The 15,418-nt window shown below is 46.1% G+C and overlaps 1 protein-coding gene across 2 annotated transcripts; it reads left to right on the plus strand.

Annotated features, from left to right (window-relative positions):
- Positions 1-152: 152 nt before the first annotated feature.
- LOC105696819 (trithorax group protein osa) lies at positions 153-14,480 on the plus strand. 2 transcript variants are annotated; one of them, XM_012419567.1, is made up of 7 exons: positions 153-337; positions 1,142-1,426; positions 2,432-2,567; positions 2,873-2,992; positions 3,151-3,257; positions 4,542-4,958; positions 5,773-14,480. In XM_012419567.1, the coding sequence occupies exons 1-7, from the start codon at positions 335-337 to the stop codon at positions 7,141-7,143; spliced, it is 2,439 nt and encodes an 812-aa protein (XP_012274990.1). In that variant the 5' UTR covers positions 153-334; the 3' UTR covers positions 7,144-14,480. The 2 variants fall into 2 exon arrangements, with proteins under 2 accessions (XP_012274990.1, XP_012275007.1); XM_012419584.1 differs by lacking the exons at positions 153-337; positions 1,142-1,426 and having other exon boundaries at positions 2,513-2,602.
- The last annotated feature ends 938 nt before the right edge of the window (positions 14,481-15,418 follow it).

Consider the following 15,418-nt stretch of genomic DNA (forward strand, 5'->3'; position numbering starts at 1 on the left):
ATTTCGGGGGAATGAACAGTCCCGCCACGGGTAAAGTAGTTCGCGAGAGGGGCGCGCTCGTCGCGCATTTCCAACGGCCGGAACGGGCGCGCGTCTCGTCGCTGGTGTCGGCTGCGGCGGCCATCTTGTAAAAGTGTTTTCCTGGTGTTTGGAGGTGCAGCCAGGAGGAACGGTCGCTTCTTAGGAGGCTGGAAGTCCACTGCAGGTTCTCGCAGCGGCCCTCGGCAGTCCCTGGCCGTCCAGGTGGTCCAGGCGAGCCATCCAGAGGCCCGAGGACCGACCGCAGGTCCCCACCAGGCCCGAGCTCGAGCCCGACCGACCCACTCGACCGAAGATGGTGAGTCGAGGACCGACCGAGTCAGAATCTACGCGAACACCTCCTCCGGGAATTTCTCTGTTCCCCTGCCTGTGTCCATCCCTGACATCGCCTCGCGCGCACTTCTGCTCCTCCGTTTTTATCTGAACTCCTTTCTTATCCGTTCCCATGGTTTGATAACGTTAACCTGTACTCCGATATCTGCAGGCTCGCAAGGCGGAGCAACGCTTGTCAATGTTTTTGTCACTCGTGGAAATTGTCATTAGCGTTAGAGTCTTGAGGAAACTCGCCGAGCTGCTGCACATTGTTTATGTCGTCTCGCTTGTTTCGGATAAATCCGCTTTTCCGCTCATTTTTTACCCGGAGCAAGAGGAATGCAAGGAGATATTTCAGGAATGCAATGGAAGGAATGTGCAGAAGTTCGGAGATTAAATCGTTGCATGCAATTTGGGAATCGTGATCACTCCAATTGAAAGACTTTCGACGACGGATTTGTCTGGACACCGGATTAATTATTTTTGAGAATGCCTACTCCGGAACGCGATTTCTGCTCTTGGCTATTAGAGTTTTGCGCAAAGCACACCGGTTGAGTCTTTGAATCTGAGATACGTTCTTGTTAATCTTGTCGATTGGTATTTCTTTACTTCATATATTTATCAGGGGTGTAACAAAAGTATTTATACCGAAAGAAAAAAAAAAAATCGTGTTGCGAATGCAAAAGTCCAAATTATGTGAACTTTTTGCACGCGTGAAAGTGAAATATGCGTTGTAACCCTTTTATTAATTTGTTGATATTATTTAATGCTGGGTTATTTATTTAATCAGAGTTCGGCATCAACGGGTGGTACGGAGGGGTCCAGTCCAGCCTCGAGCCCAGCATCGGCAGCAAGCCTTGCGATGGCTGCTCCTAAGTACGGCACCCTTGTACCAAACCGCATCTTCGTTGGTGGCATTTCTGCAAGCACCAGCGAAGCAGAACTCGCCCAAGTCTTTTCAGCCTATGGAAATGTCAAAGCAACCAAGATTATCTCCGATCGAGCTGGCGTCTCCAAAGGATATGGTTTCGTAACCTTCGAAACAGAAGAGGAGGCCAAGCGTCTTCAGCAAGAGGTACCTATTAATGACACACGCTTCGTGCCCTGAATTTTAATCCGATCGTTTAATTGAATCGAGAAAGTTGGACGTATATGGAGAGGCAGTCTCATCGAGAGGCTCGAGAGGGACTGGAATCATTTGTTTGCTCATTAGTCATCTGGTGATGCTACAGCTCGTAGACCGTACAATAATTTAGTTGCAGCGCCAGGAGCTGTGGCGTCACTTTTTAAAAACGGGAAGACAACTAATGCTTCGGCTCCCTAATTATTGGATGTCCTATCCGTCGGCGTTGTTTGGAAACGGAGATTTTTTGTCGATCAAATTATTGCCCTGCTCTGATACGTTATCACGTGTCATAATGTCAGTTCTGCGCCCTCTGGGAGAAGTGACGGCTGTGAATCGCAACACTTCGTCTGACTTAGTTACTGTACATGTATTTCTATGTGCTTTTAATTTCTAGAACACTTAGGGAGAAGTCGGGACAGAGTCAATGGTTTTCATTTAGCTAAATATGTAGCAACCATGTTATAATGTTGATCGCTAGATCTTGCCTGTTGCAAATGATGTGTTGGTTGACCGATCAATCACATTTTAGCCGGTCACCCCAACTAGAGCAGGTTAATCCTGCACTGTTCCAATGTAGATTACTAGCAGTTTCTTTAATTTATGCCGTTTTCCGCACCTTTACATTTTCTTGTTACGAGCAGTTATGGCTCTGAATAGTTTGGCTTAATTGATGTTCAATCGCTTAATCGCAGTTCAATTTTCTTCGTGGTTAGCCCTTCCGATGCTACGGATGACTATAGTCCGAAGGTATGGTTATATCAAAGGGCTAACGACGCAGAGAAGGTTAAAGGAATAATTCTACGTAGATCTTTATTGTTTCAATTCACCCCGCGCTTGAATGGAGGAAAGCAGTTGGATTTGCTCCGATGGTTACTGTTATTAATTTGCATGGTTCCTTTATTAATGTATACATTTGTTTCGCGTATCTCACGAGTGTTTTTTTCCTGATTGCAGTCCGAGTGCATCGTCTTGAGGGAAAGAAAGCTAAACATAGCTCCGGCAATTAAGAAGCAGCCGTTCAATCGGTCCTTCGACGGTGGTGCTGGATCGCCTCCTGCAGTGCCCACCAGCACTTATTACTACACAAATGGTTCATTTCATTTTACTCTTATTTATCCGATTAAGGTAATGTGATACCCAGGCAAACATTTCTTTTAACACGCTCATATCGCTGTTTACGATAAGATATACCTTCGGGAATCAGTGTGAGTCCTTTGTCGTGCCCCCGCCGAAATTTTTACGCAGCTAGTATTGGATGTAGTGGGCTACTCTGGTTGCTCTCAAATCGAAATCTTACGGTAAAACGGTACCTTCACATCGCCTTAATTATCGCCTCAATTATCGCCTCGACTGTTACGATATATTAGATTCTCATTTGTACACTTCCATTTATAGGAATGGGCCTTGCATACCAAAATGGAATGACGTTTTATAATACGGGGGCACCGACTCCTGGCACGCCCCTCGCTCCACCAGCTGATCCTGCAACTATCTATCAAGCCACCGGAGTGTTCGGTGAGTTACTTGCAAACTTTGTTCAATTATTTCGAAACCACCACCACCACCAAAAATCAGTGATTAAAATCGGAGATTTATTCGAATGATTTAAATCAGCTCGGCTCTCTGACGGTGATCCATGTTTCCTTGTTAATGTTTTTTTTCCCATTGTGTAGGAGCTCAAGCTACCACCGGGCACCAGAGTTTCGCGCCGGTCATGTACCCTTGCCCAGCGCCGTCACTCTACATGCCGCAACAATACCAGTACTCGCCGATGCCGCCGGTGAGTTCCAGAGCGATCGGACACATACCCGATACGATTTCTTCGCGATAGCGCCGACCAGACTCAATTTGTCCATTAAACGGTGTGTGTCTCGGTGTTACGGTTCGACAGACAAACGGTCTGATGGGGGAAGCCATACCGCCGGCCTTTCTGCCGAATCCCCAGCAAATGCCCACTTACGTCCTTCTCGACGCAATACAGTATTGAGGTCTAAAGGTATATGGTCCAAATGGTACAAGTGTCCAGCATGCCTGAAGCATCGTACGCGCACCTTGCACCTTCCCGAGACCGTTCCCGAGACCGTTCCCGAGACGCCGCGGAGACTCTGCCTCGAACAGAGTCTTCTTGGGGTTTTCATCAGCATGGCCTCTTGCAACGCATGAAATTCCGGACACTCGCGACTTATATGTTTATATAGTACTGGATATATATGTACTAGATAATTATGGCCATTTGGACGTTCCGCAGATGTTCATAGAACGTTCGCATTGTTAAAGTCTGTCGTCAAATTTTATTTATAATTTCACGTTGTATAAGTTAAGGAACGTCGTGTTTTAATTATCATTTCTCACCAGAGGAACCGGCCATTGCGAATCCAACGTTGCACGTCCGGGTATTCCTATTGAAAAAGCTTTATGCAACTTAATGTTTACAGATGAATCTAATTTTTTAACGATAATTTCCAGCATAGCAACCGGCAGTTATGGCATCACACCTCAGCGCTTTATATCTCTACACTTTTATTAATTCGCTTTGTGAACTTATTCGCACCAGATCGCTGTTAAGTGTTACTCCGTTACTCAGTTAGCATGAATCACGTGACTATTATTATTTATTAATTGTTCCATAATTTTAAGTAAACACGATGTTCGCCTAGCGATGAACAATGTTGCAGAGATTACAGTTACGAAGCATCGGATCTGGAATTATTTTCTCCAGAAATTAGATGATCAAACGATGAGATCTGTTATTTAAACGTCCAGAAACAGATTATTAAAAAATACAGCATTCTTGTAACATTGCTTATCTCTATGTGTATCATAGACAGCAGTGAGGATAAATCTGGTATTAGAAAACTCAGTTTTTTTTTAAGTATCGTAGTTAGCGCCGAAAATTTGTATAGCTTACGTGCGCATCTGTACCTTAGTTTCGTAACGATATCATTCGACGGAACTGTTAGTTATCACGGGTCCGGCCCCAGTGCTGCGAATTTTATCACTTGCATTAAAATTTCTTCGCTATTTGCTGCCGATAGGCATTTAATGCAAAGATTTGTCTGCGCAGTACGAGCCCTACTATGCAGGAGCAGCAGCTGCAGCGACCGGTACGCCATATGTCTACACAACCAGCGGTCTGCAGAGCAACAGCAGCAACAATGGCAGTGGCAACAATTCTGGCAACAACGGCACCGGTGCAACCAGCCCTCCGGCAGGGCCACCACAACCTTTGCAGTCTTTGCCTCCACCACCTCCTCCGACACATTTCTACACCACTGCGGCACCACCTCCACACCATCACCCTCCGGTACAAGCAGGACCTCCTCCGCAGCAGGTCGACCATCTATATTACTCCTTCGCTACTGGACCGCCACCACCTCCTCCGCCTCATGCATCCATCGGAATGGGTGATCAACAGTTACTGCTTTATGCCACCGATACACCCTGTCAACAGCCATCGGACAGTCAAACTGCTCCGCAGGAGGTTAGTTTTCGAAAAAGAGGCTGGAAGCCCTTCGATAGGAACAAGTGTGCTTGCCAATTGAAGGTGATATGAAAGAAGCCGAGATATGGCAGAGTACATACGTCGGCATGTCGTTCTTAAAGCCTCAATATTCACGCGGTAAAGTTCCCTACGATTATTATAAATAAAATTCGGAGAAACGTTTTATAAATGGTTTGCCGTCTAAGAGGCCGCTTTCATGTCACCTCATTTTCCTCGGTGAATAAATTTCCTCGATTAGTCGATGAATAAGTCTTTGGTAGATTTGTAAGATTTCCAATGCTGCTTTTGATCGGTTCTACATAATGACAATTTCAATTGAAATAGGAGATTCTCCTATGTTGACGTGGAAGCCGAGGTGTCCTGTCTGCTTGAAGTTATAATATCACTGACTTTTGTACATTTTAATGGCGGACAGAGTAAGGGAAGATTTTCACGAGTCCGGAATATATTTCTCAAGGTTCATTCTTCTGCTTATTCGATCGCAAAAGTACTTAAAGGACAGACGTAATCGTCTGGAAAAATCGTCCCTTATTTTATTCTTCGAATCAGGGATGGACAGTGGTATGTTGCTTCGGAGAACCAATACGCTACCCTTTACTAAAACATTCGTTAACATTTTTATACAACTCTTACGAAATAGTGACAAATACGTATATTTATAAAATCTGGCAACACTATTCTCAAGGATGGTCAACTCGAAGGAAGGGTAGCGTATCGGGATCCGAGGCAACCAGTGCCGCTGACGCCCCACCCGACTAATCGCTGTTATCACGTGAGCTCGTTAACCCCATAGGACTCGCGGTCTACATCGAGCCACTCGGAGCAGCCGCACGGGGAGTCGCAGACGGGGGGCCAGCCCGGGGGATCGTCGAGTACCCCCCTAGTGTCCCTGATGCCCCTAAAGTTCCCCCTGTCCGGGCGGTACGCCAACTACCACCCGGTGGCAATCCACGCCTCGGGCCTGCACGGGAACCAGGGGTGCGGCCCCGAGGCCGAGGAGTGCGCGAGTGGGCAGATGCACTGCCGCGCGATGATCTACCATCCGGCGGCGCTCTACATCCCCCACCCCGCCGCGGCGTACCACCCGGCGTCGGGCGGTGGAGGTAGTCTGCTGCCGACCCCGGGCACGAGCAGTCCTCAGCAGGCGTACGAGGGGGGGGCCAAGTCTCAGGGGCCCGTCCCGCCGCGGGGGGAGCGACTAGCCATGGGCTGCCAGGGGAGCCAATCGAAGGGCCCGGCCGCGGGGCTCGGCAGAGGGCAGCAGGCGCATAAATACGGGGGCGCGGAACCGGGAGCACATTACGCGACCGGGAGGCCGAGCTACCAGCAGCTAGGGAGGCGCGCCTCGGCCGGCCAGGGCTCGCCCTGCTTCCTGCCGGCCCAGAGAATCCCTGGATACGGAGGCCAGCTCGTCTCGGGGAAGGCCGCCGGGTTCCTCGGCGGGGCCGCCGCCGCCTTCGCGGCCCAGTCCTACGGGCAGTTCGCCGGCACTAACCTTTCCGGGGCCCAGAGGACGGCCGGGCCGGGCCAGGGGTACGAGTACGCTAACGGACGTCGGGGCTCCGGGTACGAGCAGTATGCCCACGGTCAGGAGACCAAGCTCCAGGGGTACCAGCCGGCCAGAAAGGCCAACTCCGGGGCGTACCGCCCCCCCTCTTCGGCGCACCGGTCCGAGGCCAGGCCCACCGACGCCCCCGCCGAGGCGACCGAGAAACCCCCCAGTCCCCCGCCCGCCCCCTACTCCCCCATGACTCGACCCCTTCCAACCGTTTCGCCCACCACTCCCCAGGTCCAGTTTTACGCACCTGCCCAATCCCGCTACCAGCCTCCTCTGCCCCCGCCCCAGCAGGCCCAGCAGTCGGCCGCCGGACAGAGGAGGTACACCGTCACCCCCCAGTTACCCGCCGGCAGGAAACCCACCGAGAAGTACCCCGGCCCTGGGCCCAACTCCGTGCTGAGGACCGGCAAGTACAAGGTCAACGGCATCGTCCAGACCTCCGGGAAGGGCAGCGAGGAGGCCCTCGGCGGCGCTGGCGACGCCTCCAACGTCGGACGGCTCCCCATCACTCCGCCTGGCACGCCGCGCAATCATCCCGGACACCCTGCCGGGGATCAAAACCAGCTGGGGGAGACCTGTCACCAGATGCAGACCCTCAGCCTCTGAACGGGGATGCGGGGTTCGACGCGAGATGGAGGTCCCACGGGGATGCGTTTGTTGTTGTTCCGTGACCGCGCGAGAACGTTCGGGAGTGAGCTCCATCGAGAGACAGGCACGCGAGGGGGTGCGTGCGTTTTTCTTTTTTTTTCCTTTCCTCTTTTGGCATCCCGTGATCTCGAGAGATGAGGGAGTGCAAGGGTGGAAATTTGTGGAATTTGTTATCTCGCGATCTCGCGAGGAATTTCGGATTTGAGTTTCATCCTCGAGATCCATCTAACGGTGGAGGTCCTTCGCCGCGAAGTATGCGAGAAAATGTGTAACTCATCCTGCGATCTCGCCAGGACTCTGGGATGCGAATTACCTCCTCGTGGTCCATCTCGCGGTGGAGATCCTTCGACTCGAGGGATGCGAGGGCGGAAAACCTGTCTCTTATATTACCCTGTGATCTCAGACCTCGGTACGGTCGGAAGCTCCCGACTCTCGTGCGGTACGTTCACGGAGGGATGGCGGAGTCAGCGTGTATAATTGTTAATTATTTATAATCCGTTCGCGCTCTTCGACGGGGCGAAGTTACGTTTAAGGTTGCCGCTCGGGGGGCGATTACTTAGGAGCGAGACCGGCGGGCCCGCGAGGAAGTGCACCGGTGCATCGTTCTCCTGGCTGCGAGAAGAGGTCTACGTCCAACCTTCCGGAAGAACCCGAAGAGAGTCCGTGCTGGAAACCATTGGATCGTCGTTCGACGCTTATCCGGGAAATCGACCGGAACGTTCCTCTGGATGCACTCTCAACTGTGCCGGTGAACTCACCGGGATAAGCGTTTCCCGCCCACGTTGGACTCTTCCTCGTGGCCCCGACCACGAGGGAAGTTAGCACCTCGTCTTATGGCGAGGAGCCGCCTCCGTTAACCCTGTGATCTCAAACCCTGGCACGACCGGACGCTCTCGACTCTCGATATACATATATATACACACACATACACAGATACACATGTACGGTGCGTCAATCCGTGAAACGGATCGAAAGAGTCTTGGCGTGTAATTGTTAATTATTTATAATCCATTACCGCTCTGGTAAGGCGTACTGATATTTAAGATTGCCGGTTAAGGAGGATTACTTGGGAGCGAGATATACGATAGGTGTTAAACGAGTAATTATTAATATATATATATACACACATTATATATATATACACGCATCATACATAAGTATATATATGTATACTTATAGCAAGTATCGTAAGAGGCGAGAGCAACTATATCGGTAGGAGCGAGTTAGGTCAGATCGAAGCGTTCTTTCGGCGCTCCTTTGTGGAGAAAACATGCGCGAACGAGAAGGTTGGAGCTTAACGATGTTAAAGTTTAAATTCTAGTTCGCTAGGTCGTCGACGTGGTGAGGAATATGTGCTTCGATCTTGTTCGATGACTGGTAGACCGATGGCTTCGAACATGATGCGGAAGTTGTGGAAGGTTTGCGATCTTGGGACTTGCTCGACTTGATGGCTATTGGGACGTTTTCTGGATTTGTTAATTAATTCTTGATGAGATTTATAATGACATGTGAATTGAAAAGGTATTTCAAATTTGTTTAATTCGGATCTCGCGAGATATGGGGAATATGGGGAGGAGGACCGTAGGTGACCGGTGAAATTTTGCAAATTTTGTATCGATAGCTTTCGTTTAGTTCTTTTGTATAAATTGAGTGACTTTTGGGGTACAAATTAGCAACGGACAACGTAAGGGAATTAATCAGTTCGAAAGGGTAAAAATTGTAAAAAGTTTTTTCATTCATTAATGGTTCGCAGCTGTAAAATGTTAACTTGTTATATAAAAATGCTTCGGTCTAGCTGCTGCGAACGGTATCGAAGCACTGCTCGTACATGTCGACTGCGTACTCCGGAGACTTAGTGAGAGGTTCGATAGGCTCTCGACACCACAGGTGTGAATCTCGCGAGCAAGGCTAGATTAGTTAGGCGAATAGATTGCGAATTAGGGAGGTGGATTATAGTGCAGGAACAAATAATTGTTATCGTACAAATACGAGCGATCTGTCATGTGTTCAAAGATAAGGGGGCAAGAAGGGCGAGGGAGAGAAGAGGCGGAATTCAGCTTCGGTTGCTCCAGGCACTGCCAAGGTCTCCCCTGCTCTTCGACAACTGTACTTAATAAGTTCTGTCGTTAGACTCACCGCAGGAACTTACCCTCCGAGCACTGGTACGCCATCGAGGCACTCATCGAAAGACTCCTTCGATGCATCGGAGGTCTCTTCGATGCATTGCCGTACCGAAGGGGCAAGTTCACATCGAAGCGAAGAAGGAAGCAGGAAGACCACGAAGGGAGAGATCGAAGAGACAGAGAGCAGAGAACGGAGTGCCCTGTGTACCCCACTCGCCTTGGACGAGAGATACGAGCAAAGAGCGCGGTCGCTCTTACAGGATTAGAGGAACATTATTGTAAAGGGTGGCGAAAGAAGTATGGCAAAACATAGGAAAACAAAAAAAATGGTAATAAGTAATAATGAATTAGTTAAAGGAAAAAAAAAAAATGTGTCGGCTGTGAGCTTCCAAGCAAGTAACAATAATTAAATTATTATAATAATTAATTATAACAAAAAAAAGGGGAGAAGTGGCGTTGATGGAGGGGCGGCTTACACGATAGATTCTAGCAAATTGTTGACGCGTGTGATTTTCAGCTTGCCCGCCTCCTATTGCGAGGGATTCTTTTCGTCTCGTGTTCCCTCGCCGGACGTGTTGATTCTCAGCGATGAAACTTGAAGAGCATCGAGGAAGAAATAAGTGGACATCGATGACGATCGTGAGTTCTGTCCGAAAGGTACCCAGCCAGTTCCAGTGATGGTTCATCGCTAAACAGTTTGGATTTCTTTCCTGGACGGAGATGTGAACGGTGTTTTTGTGGATCCATCGTGTGGCCTGGTTAATTGTCATCGACAGGAAGTAAGCGACTACCGAAGAGAACCAGTGGTAATGGAGAACCTGAATGTTAATTGTTTATAGAATTTAATTTGAATCAAACAATTGATTCGAGTGGACTGACTCATGCGACGATGTATGAATTTCTTTTTGGTGCTGTGTAAGATGTTACTTTACTTTGTGTCGATGGAGTCGAGTACTCTGGACCTTGTCGATGTGAATGGGATACCAAATGGTGACAGCAATGCAGAAGACCTGCACTTACTAATTGTTTATAAGGCGATGACAGGGAACTTGCTACTTTGAAACCAAGTTTATTGGTTTGCTCCGCCTAAGAGAATGGTCCTGGTGGATGCATATCGATGGACCTGTTCGAGTTATAAATAATTCATCGGCTGAGATGAGAACAGGGACCCGAGGCGACAGTAAGAGACAAAATGGGCCTAGGCAAGCGGTCACAGACTGCACCGATGTTGTTAACGAAGCAGAATTTAATTTATTGAAGCAGAAGAGTGCCTTCTATTTGTTTTCCCTTTGTGTGTGATTGTATTGTTGAACATTTGTTGCGTTAAAACGTTCCAAGAGCCTCTAAGACGTTGTTATCGAGGAGAGGGAGGTAGAAGTGTTTGAGAAATGTTGTTCCTCTATTTATTTATTGATTTAATGGCTAATCGTGCTGGCTTTGCACGAAGTAGCTGCAGTCCGAAGAGAGCCTGAAGAGTATTCGGAGGATAAGCCACTTAGTGGTCCTCGAAGCTAGGACAGGGAACTCCAGCTAAGGTGAAGGAAACACTCCAAGATGAGACCGATTGCATCGCGAATGGTATTTGGAGAACGAAGAAAAGGTGTAGATGGAAAACGAAACATTCCACTGGGACTACTTTAATGCTTCAAAGTAGACGAAAGAAATGGAAGCGTGCCTCTACGCTGAAGTCAAGCCGAGGACATGATTCAAAGAATTGTGAAGAATATCTGGATATTCTATTGGCGGATTGAATCATTTTCCCATGAAGAAGTCTAGCGAATGTTAAATGATAGTGCGGAATGCGGACAAGTGAAAAAATAACGACGAAAGCAAAGCAGCTGACTTGGGTAAAGATATTCTTCCAACATCTCAGGGTTTGTCAAAAGAAAGAAGATTTCGAAGAGCTCGAAGGTAACTAATGAGGACGAAGCGGTTAAATGGCTACTCGGAGATACATTATTACAGCGAACTAAGCTGCAAAGAATGGGACGAATGACATAAAATGTTCTGTTCGAAGACTAGAGGAGCAGCTAAAATGAAAGCGAAGAAGAACATTACCGAAGGAGTCTGGTGTTGCAACGAAGAAGTATTCCTAAGAGCAGAAGATTGCTGTCGAAGTGCATCAACCTTTAGTGATTGCACTTCGAGATCTAAGGCCCCTTCTTGGATAGATGCACCATTTTTTCCAACAGGCAAGTTTTTCTTGATGCCACCTACTTGAAACGGCTAGCAATACTTGAAACTTAAGGGAATCTAGATACGATCTACGATTATACGTAGATTTCTCCGTTTTTATGAGAGGGTGTGTGTATGTGCGTGAGAAATTTTCCACTAAATCAAAAACTACATCTTACATTGCCATTGAAAAAAGTGTTTATTGCTGTTTTTCATCGCATCTTTACCGAAGTACGTTCATATTTAATTTCGCCAAATTCAGATTCAGTTTCGATCAAAAATTGTATTGTTATCAAGTTCTCTTTAGTTGACCATTTTTACATTGAGAAGAATTTTCATACCGAAGAGGAATCCTTTGTATTTACTTCACTTTAAATAATTGTAACGAATGACAGACCTCTTTCTAATGGACCAACAAGAAATAATGTTCATTTATTTTTGGCCGTGGATCCGAAACTGCGTTTATTTGTCCTTAAATTAATAAAAAAGGAGAAGCCAGTAAAGAGCGACATGTGCACACCTTCGTCGAGAGATAAAAACGAGAGATTTAAAAAAAGCCCGAAAATTGCAACAATAGTATAAGATTGTTAGTAAATTCCAAACTCAACGTTCTTTCAATACTTTCTCTCTGTGTAAATATAAGTCGCACGTGCAGCAATCAAAAGCAAACGGTGATACACGTATTAATTTTTTGCAACAATATCAATAACATTATTCGAAGGCTTCTTTGTTTTAATTTATTTTCATTAAGCCTTAAATTAATTGACATAGTGAAGTTTTTCAAACGGCATGCATGAGTACAGTTATCGCTATCAATGGTGGTAAACTTTGGGAAAATGCAAATTCTTCTAAACTGTATAAAAATCCTTAAGTCAGAAAAATTAAAAGACAACTCTTGGCGTTTCTCGTCCGAAAGTAAAACGTACAATTAGCGTCATTAACACGGCTGGAAATTCTTGGAAACGGAGTACATTTTTCTTTCTCTTCGTTTTTGTTCTCTAAGTCGCTTTTCTGTTCAATTTTAATTTTACACGACGCCACTCGATAATCAAATGTACATCCCATGGGAATTAATTATGGGGTTTTCGCTACTTAATCTAATCTATTCCGGACACCTACTCTTACGTATCTTTCCATTTCTATAAACTCTATGTCTACAAAGAATATCGTTAACGATTCACTTAAAAGTAATCATCGAAGAAATCTCGCCGTGGAGTTCATTTTGAGCAATAAAATCTATTTCTCGGATAGGGACGTCCGAGGGGAAAGCTTTGGTTCTTTGCGTTGAGCGCGTACATTGGCGCCATTTAATAAATTCGAATCGAGCTCGTTCTAAACTGTACAATTTGTGTTTAATCGAGAAAGCGTCTAAATTGGTGCCAACTGAACTTTCGGGAATACTTGCCGACGTCAAAACTCGACGATACCAAAAATCGCGAGACTATCCAAAATTGCCGAGCGATTGAGAGCTACTTCTAGGTTAAGGAGGTTAAGGAAGAGTCTTAACACTGTACCGAGCGGAAGCCTATTAATCAGTTTTGCGATACCCGTGATATCGCCATTTACTTTCAAATTCGCCGATCGGTAAAGTGTTAATTGCATTCTCTACGTCCCGGCTGTACAGTTCGTGGCATGAATGCTCGCTAAAGTGGTCAACTTGATATTCGAATCGACTCATTTTTTCTTCCCACGCGATATTAAAAAAAAAAGAAAAAAGACGGAGAAAAGCGATCGTTTATGCGTCCAACTGTACACGTAGAAGTTACATTCTTGCAGATTTAAACATAGAACGTACATATTAATATATTATAACCGTGCAGGAGTATATCGTATCTGCTCGAGAGTATACCGACGTCCCGAAGTCGGACTCGATTGCCTAACCGAGGAAATATCGCGTGCATAACGTGAGCGGAATCGCGGAACCCGTCTGTTAACAATTAAAAACCTTTTTGCCATTAAGTATGCAATATTCTACGGGTGTGAAGCGAGGCAGCTCTCCGACGTTAGATTCGTTCCTTGTCCGTGAACTCGTAGACGCAACGGAAAGAGAAACTGGAATCACTAAAGCGGGATTGGCGTTGAATCCTAACTTCAAACTCGTAGTCGGTTAGTATCAAAACGAATCGCTAGGGGGTTCGACGTTGAACCCGGAACCTATCTTCGAGTATATTATAAGCGTATCAGAGTTTGAAGCGAGTGTTCTAACGTCGGATTCGATACCTAACCTTAGATATGTTATATCTGATAAAAGGGCGGCGCAGGGACGAGAGGCCAAACCGATAAACGGGCTATAACGAAATATATCGATATATATATATATATATAATTATATATGTACGAGGTGTAATAGAAGGGACTCGACGTCGAATCCGTCACCTATCCTCAAATGTACTATATCTGCACGAGATTATCACGCGAGGCAGCGATCCGACGTTAGATGCGTTACATAACCTCAAGTCTGCCGTTGGTTCGCATCGAACGCTGTAAAAATCACTATCGGAACCGACGTCGATTCAGGTATGTAGCTTCAATCATATACTTGCATCCATAGGAAGGTATACCGTTAGATTCATTACCTAACCTCTAACCAGAAATTCGTATAGAAAATGCCGAACCTATAGTGACTTCGACGTCGGGCCCGAAATCTAATCTTAAATATATATTATAAGCGCCCGGGAGTTGAAAGCGAGACAGTGTTCAGAAGTCGGACGAGTAGTCCGATGTAGCGTTTGCACCTGGTTTGTGTCGAAGAGACAGAATCAGGTGTGAAAACGACCCCAGATCCCGTATTTAATCTTAAATATATTATAAGAATATGAGAGTGTAAAGAATGGTAGCGTTTCGATGTCGGATCTGTTGCCTAATCTCTTGAGTCTCCAAGTGGTTCGCATCGGACAGGTCGAACCCTACAATGGAACCGACGTCGTGTCCTACCCAAAGGTGGAATAAGAAATAATATATACGTACACGTGTAACTGTAAATGAGGGAGTCTAACCTAAAGAAGATACAGAAGATAGGAACATGCGTAGCGAAGCATCTGATAGGGGGATTTCATGTATCATTTCATGTACACAGGCTGTTACGGAGAGCAGGCATGGAGACGGGCCAAATGCTGCATGCCTTCGAAGTGGTGAGTGCACACCGTAAACTTCTGGAAATGGATGGCTGCTGATGGTACGTTAACCAGTTTGGAGGCATTCCAAGTTCTACTGCAGTAAACTTGATGCTTTTGTTCCGGAAACCTGTTGATCGGTGTTATTATTTCACTGCAGTTTGTGATTTTCATTTGTAATAGGAACTCGATTAATTGATACGGCTGTATTGACTTTTGAGATTTTTGTCCAATTTTGCATAGAAAATACAAGATGTGCAGTGAAATCATGACTAAATGGTCGATGGTGGATGTAACCAAAGTGTATCGTGTTTTTTGCAACTATTGCTTTGATTTGCTTAAATCTAGGGATTTCTATCTCCATATTCAATGAGTACAAGTTTTCATGTTATAGATGATATGCGAGATTTCGCTGTGTTTAGCAAAGCCTGGATTGATTTTCAGTGACATTTTTATGTCGTTTCTGTAGCGTGGATAGAAATCTTTGGTTTATTCAGCATTGAGAAAATGTTGCAGTGCAGAGAGCTTGGAATGATTGTTACTTCTTTGGTAGAGGACGTGTCTGTGTACTGGTTCTGTGAAGAAATGTTGATTTCCCTGTGTAAAGGATTGGATACTATTTTGTACATTGCCCAAGATGGTGTGTTATGTCGGCAACAAAGGTTTGCGAGTTGGAAGAACCATTTATGTAATTTGGCCAAAGAAAAAGCCTGCAAGAATGTCACAGATGGACAGAATCCATTCGTATAATGTAGAGTCAGAGCCCTATTAATTTAAGTACTTTACTTACCCCTTTTAGTTCAAGTTCTTAGCTTCATTAAA

The sequence above is a fragment of the Orussus abietinus genome, unplaced genomic scaffold, assembly GCF_000612105.2.
Source record: "Orussus abietinus isolate OABI.00-Male unplaced genomic scaffold, Oabi_2.0 scaffold13, whole genome shotgun sequence".
Taxonomy (NCBI): Eukaryota; Metazoa; Arthropoda; class Insecta; order Hymenoptera; family Orussidae; genus Orussus; species Orussus abietinus.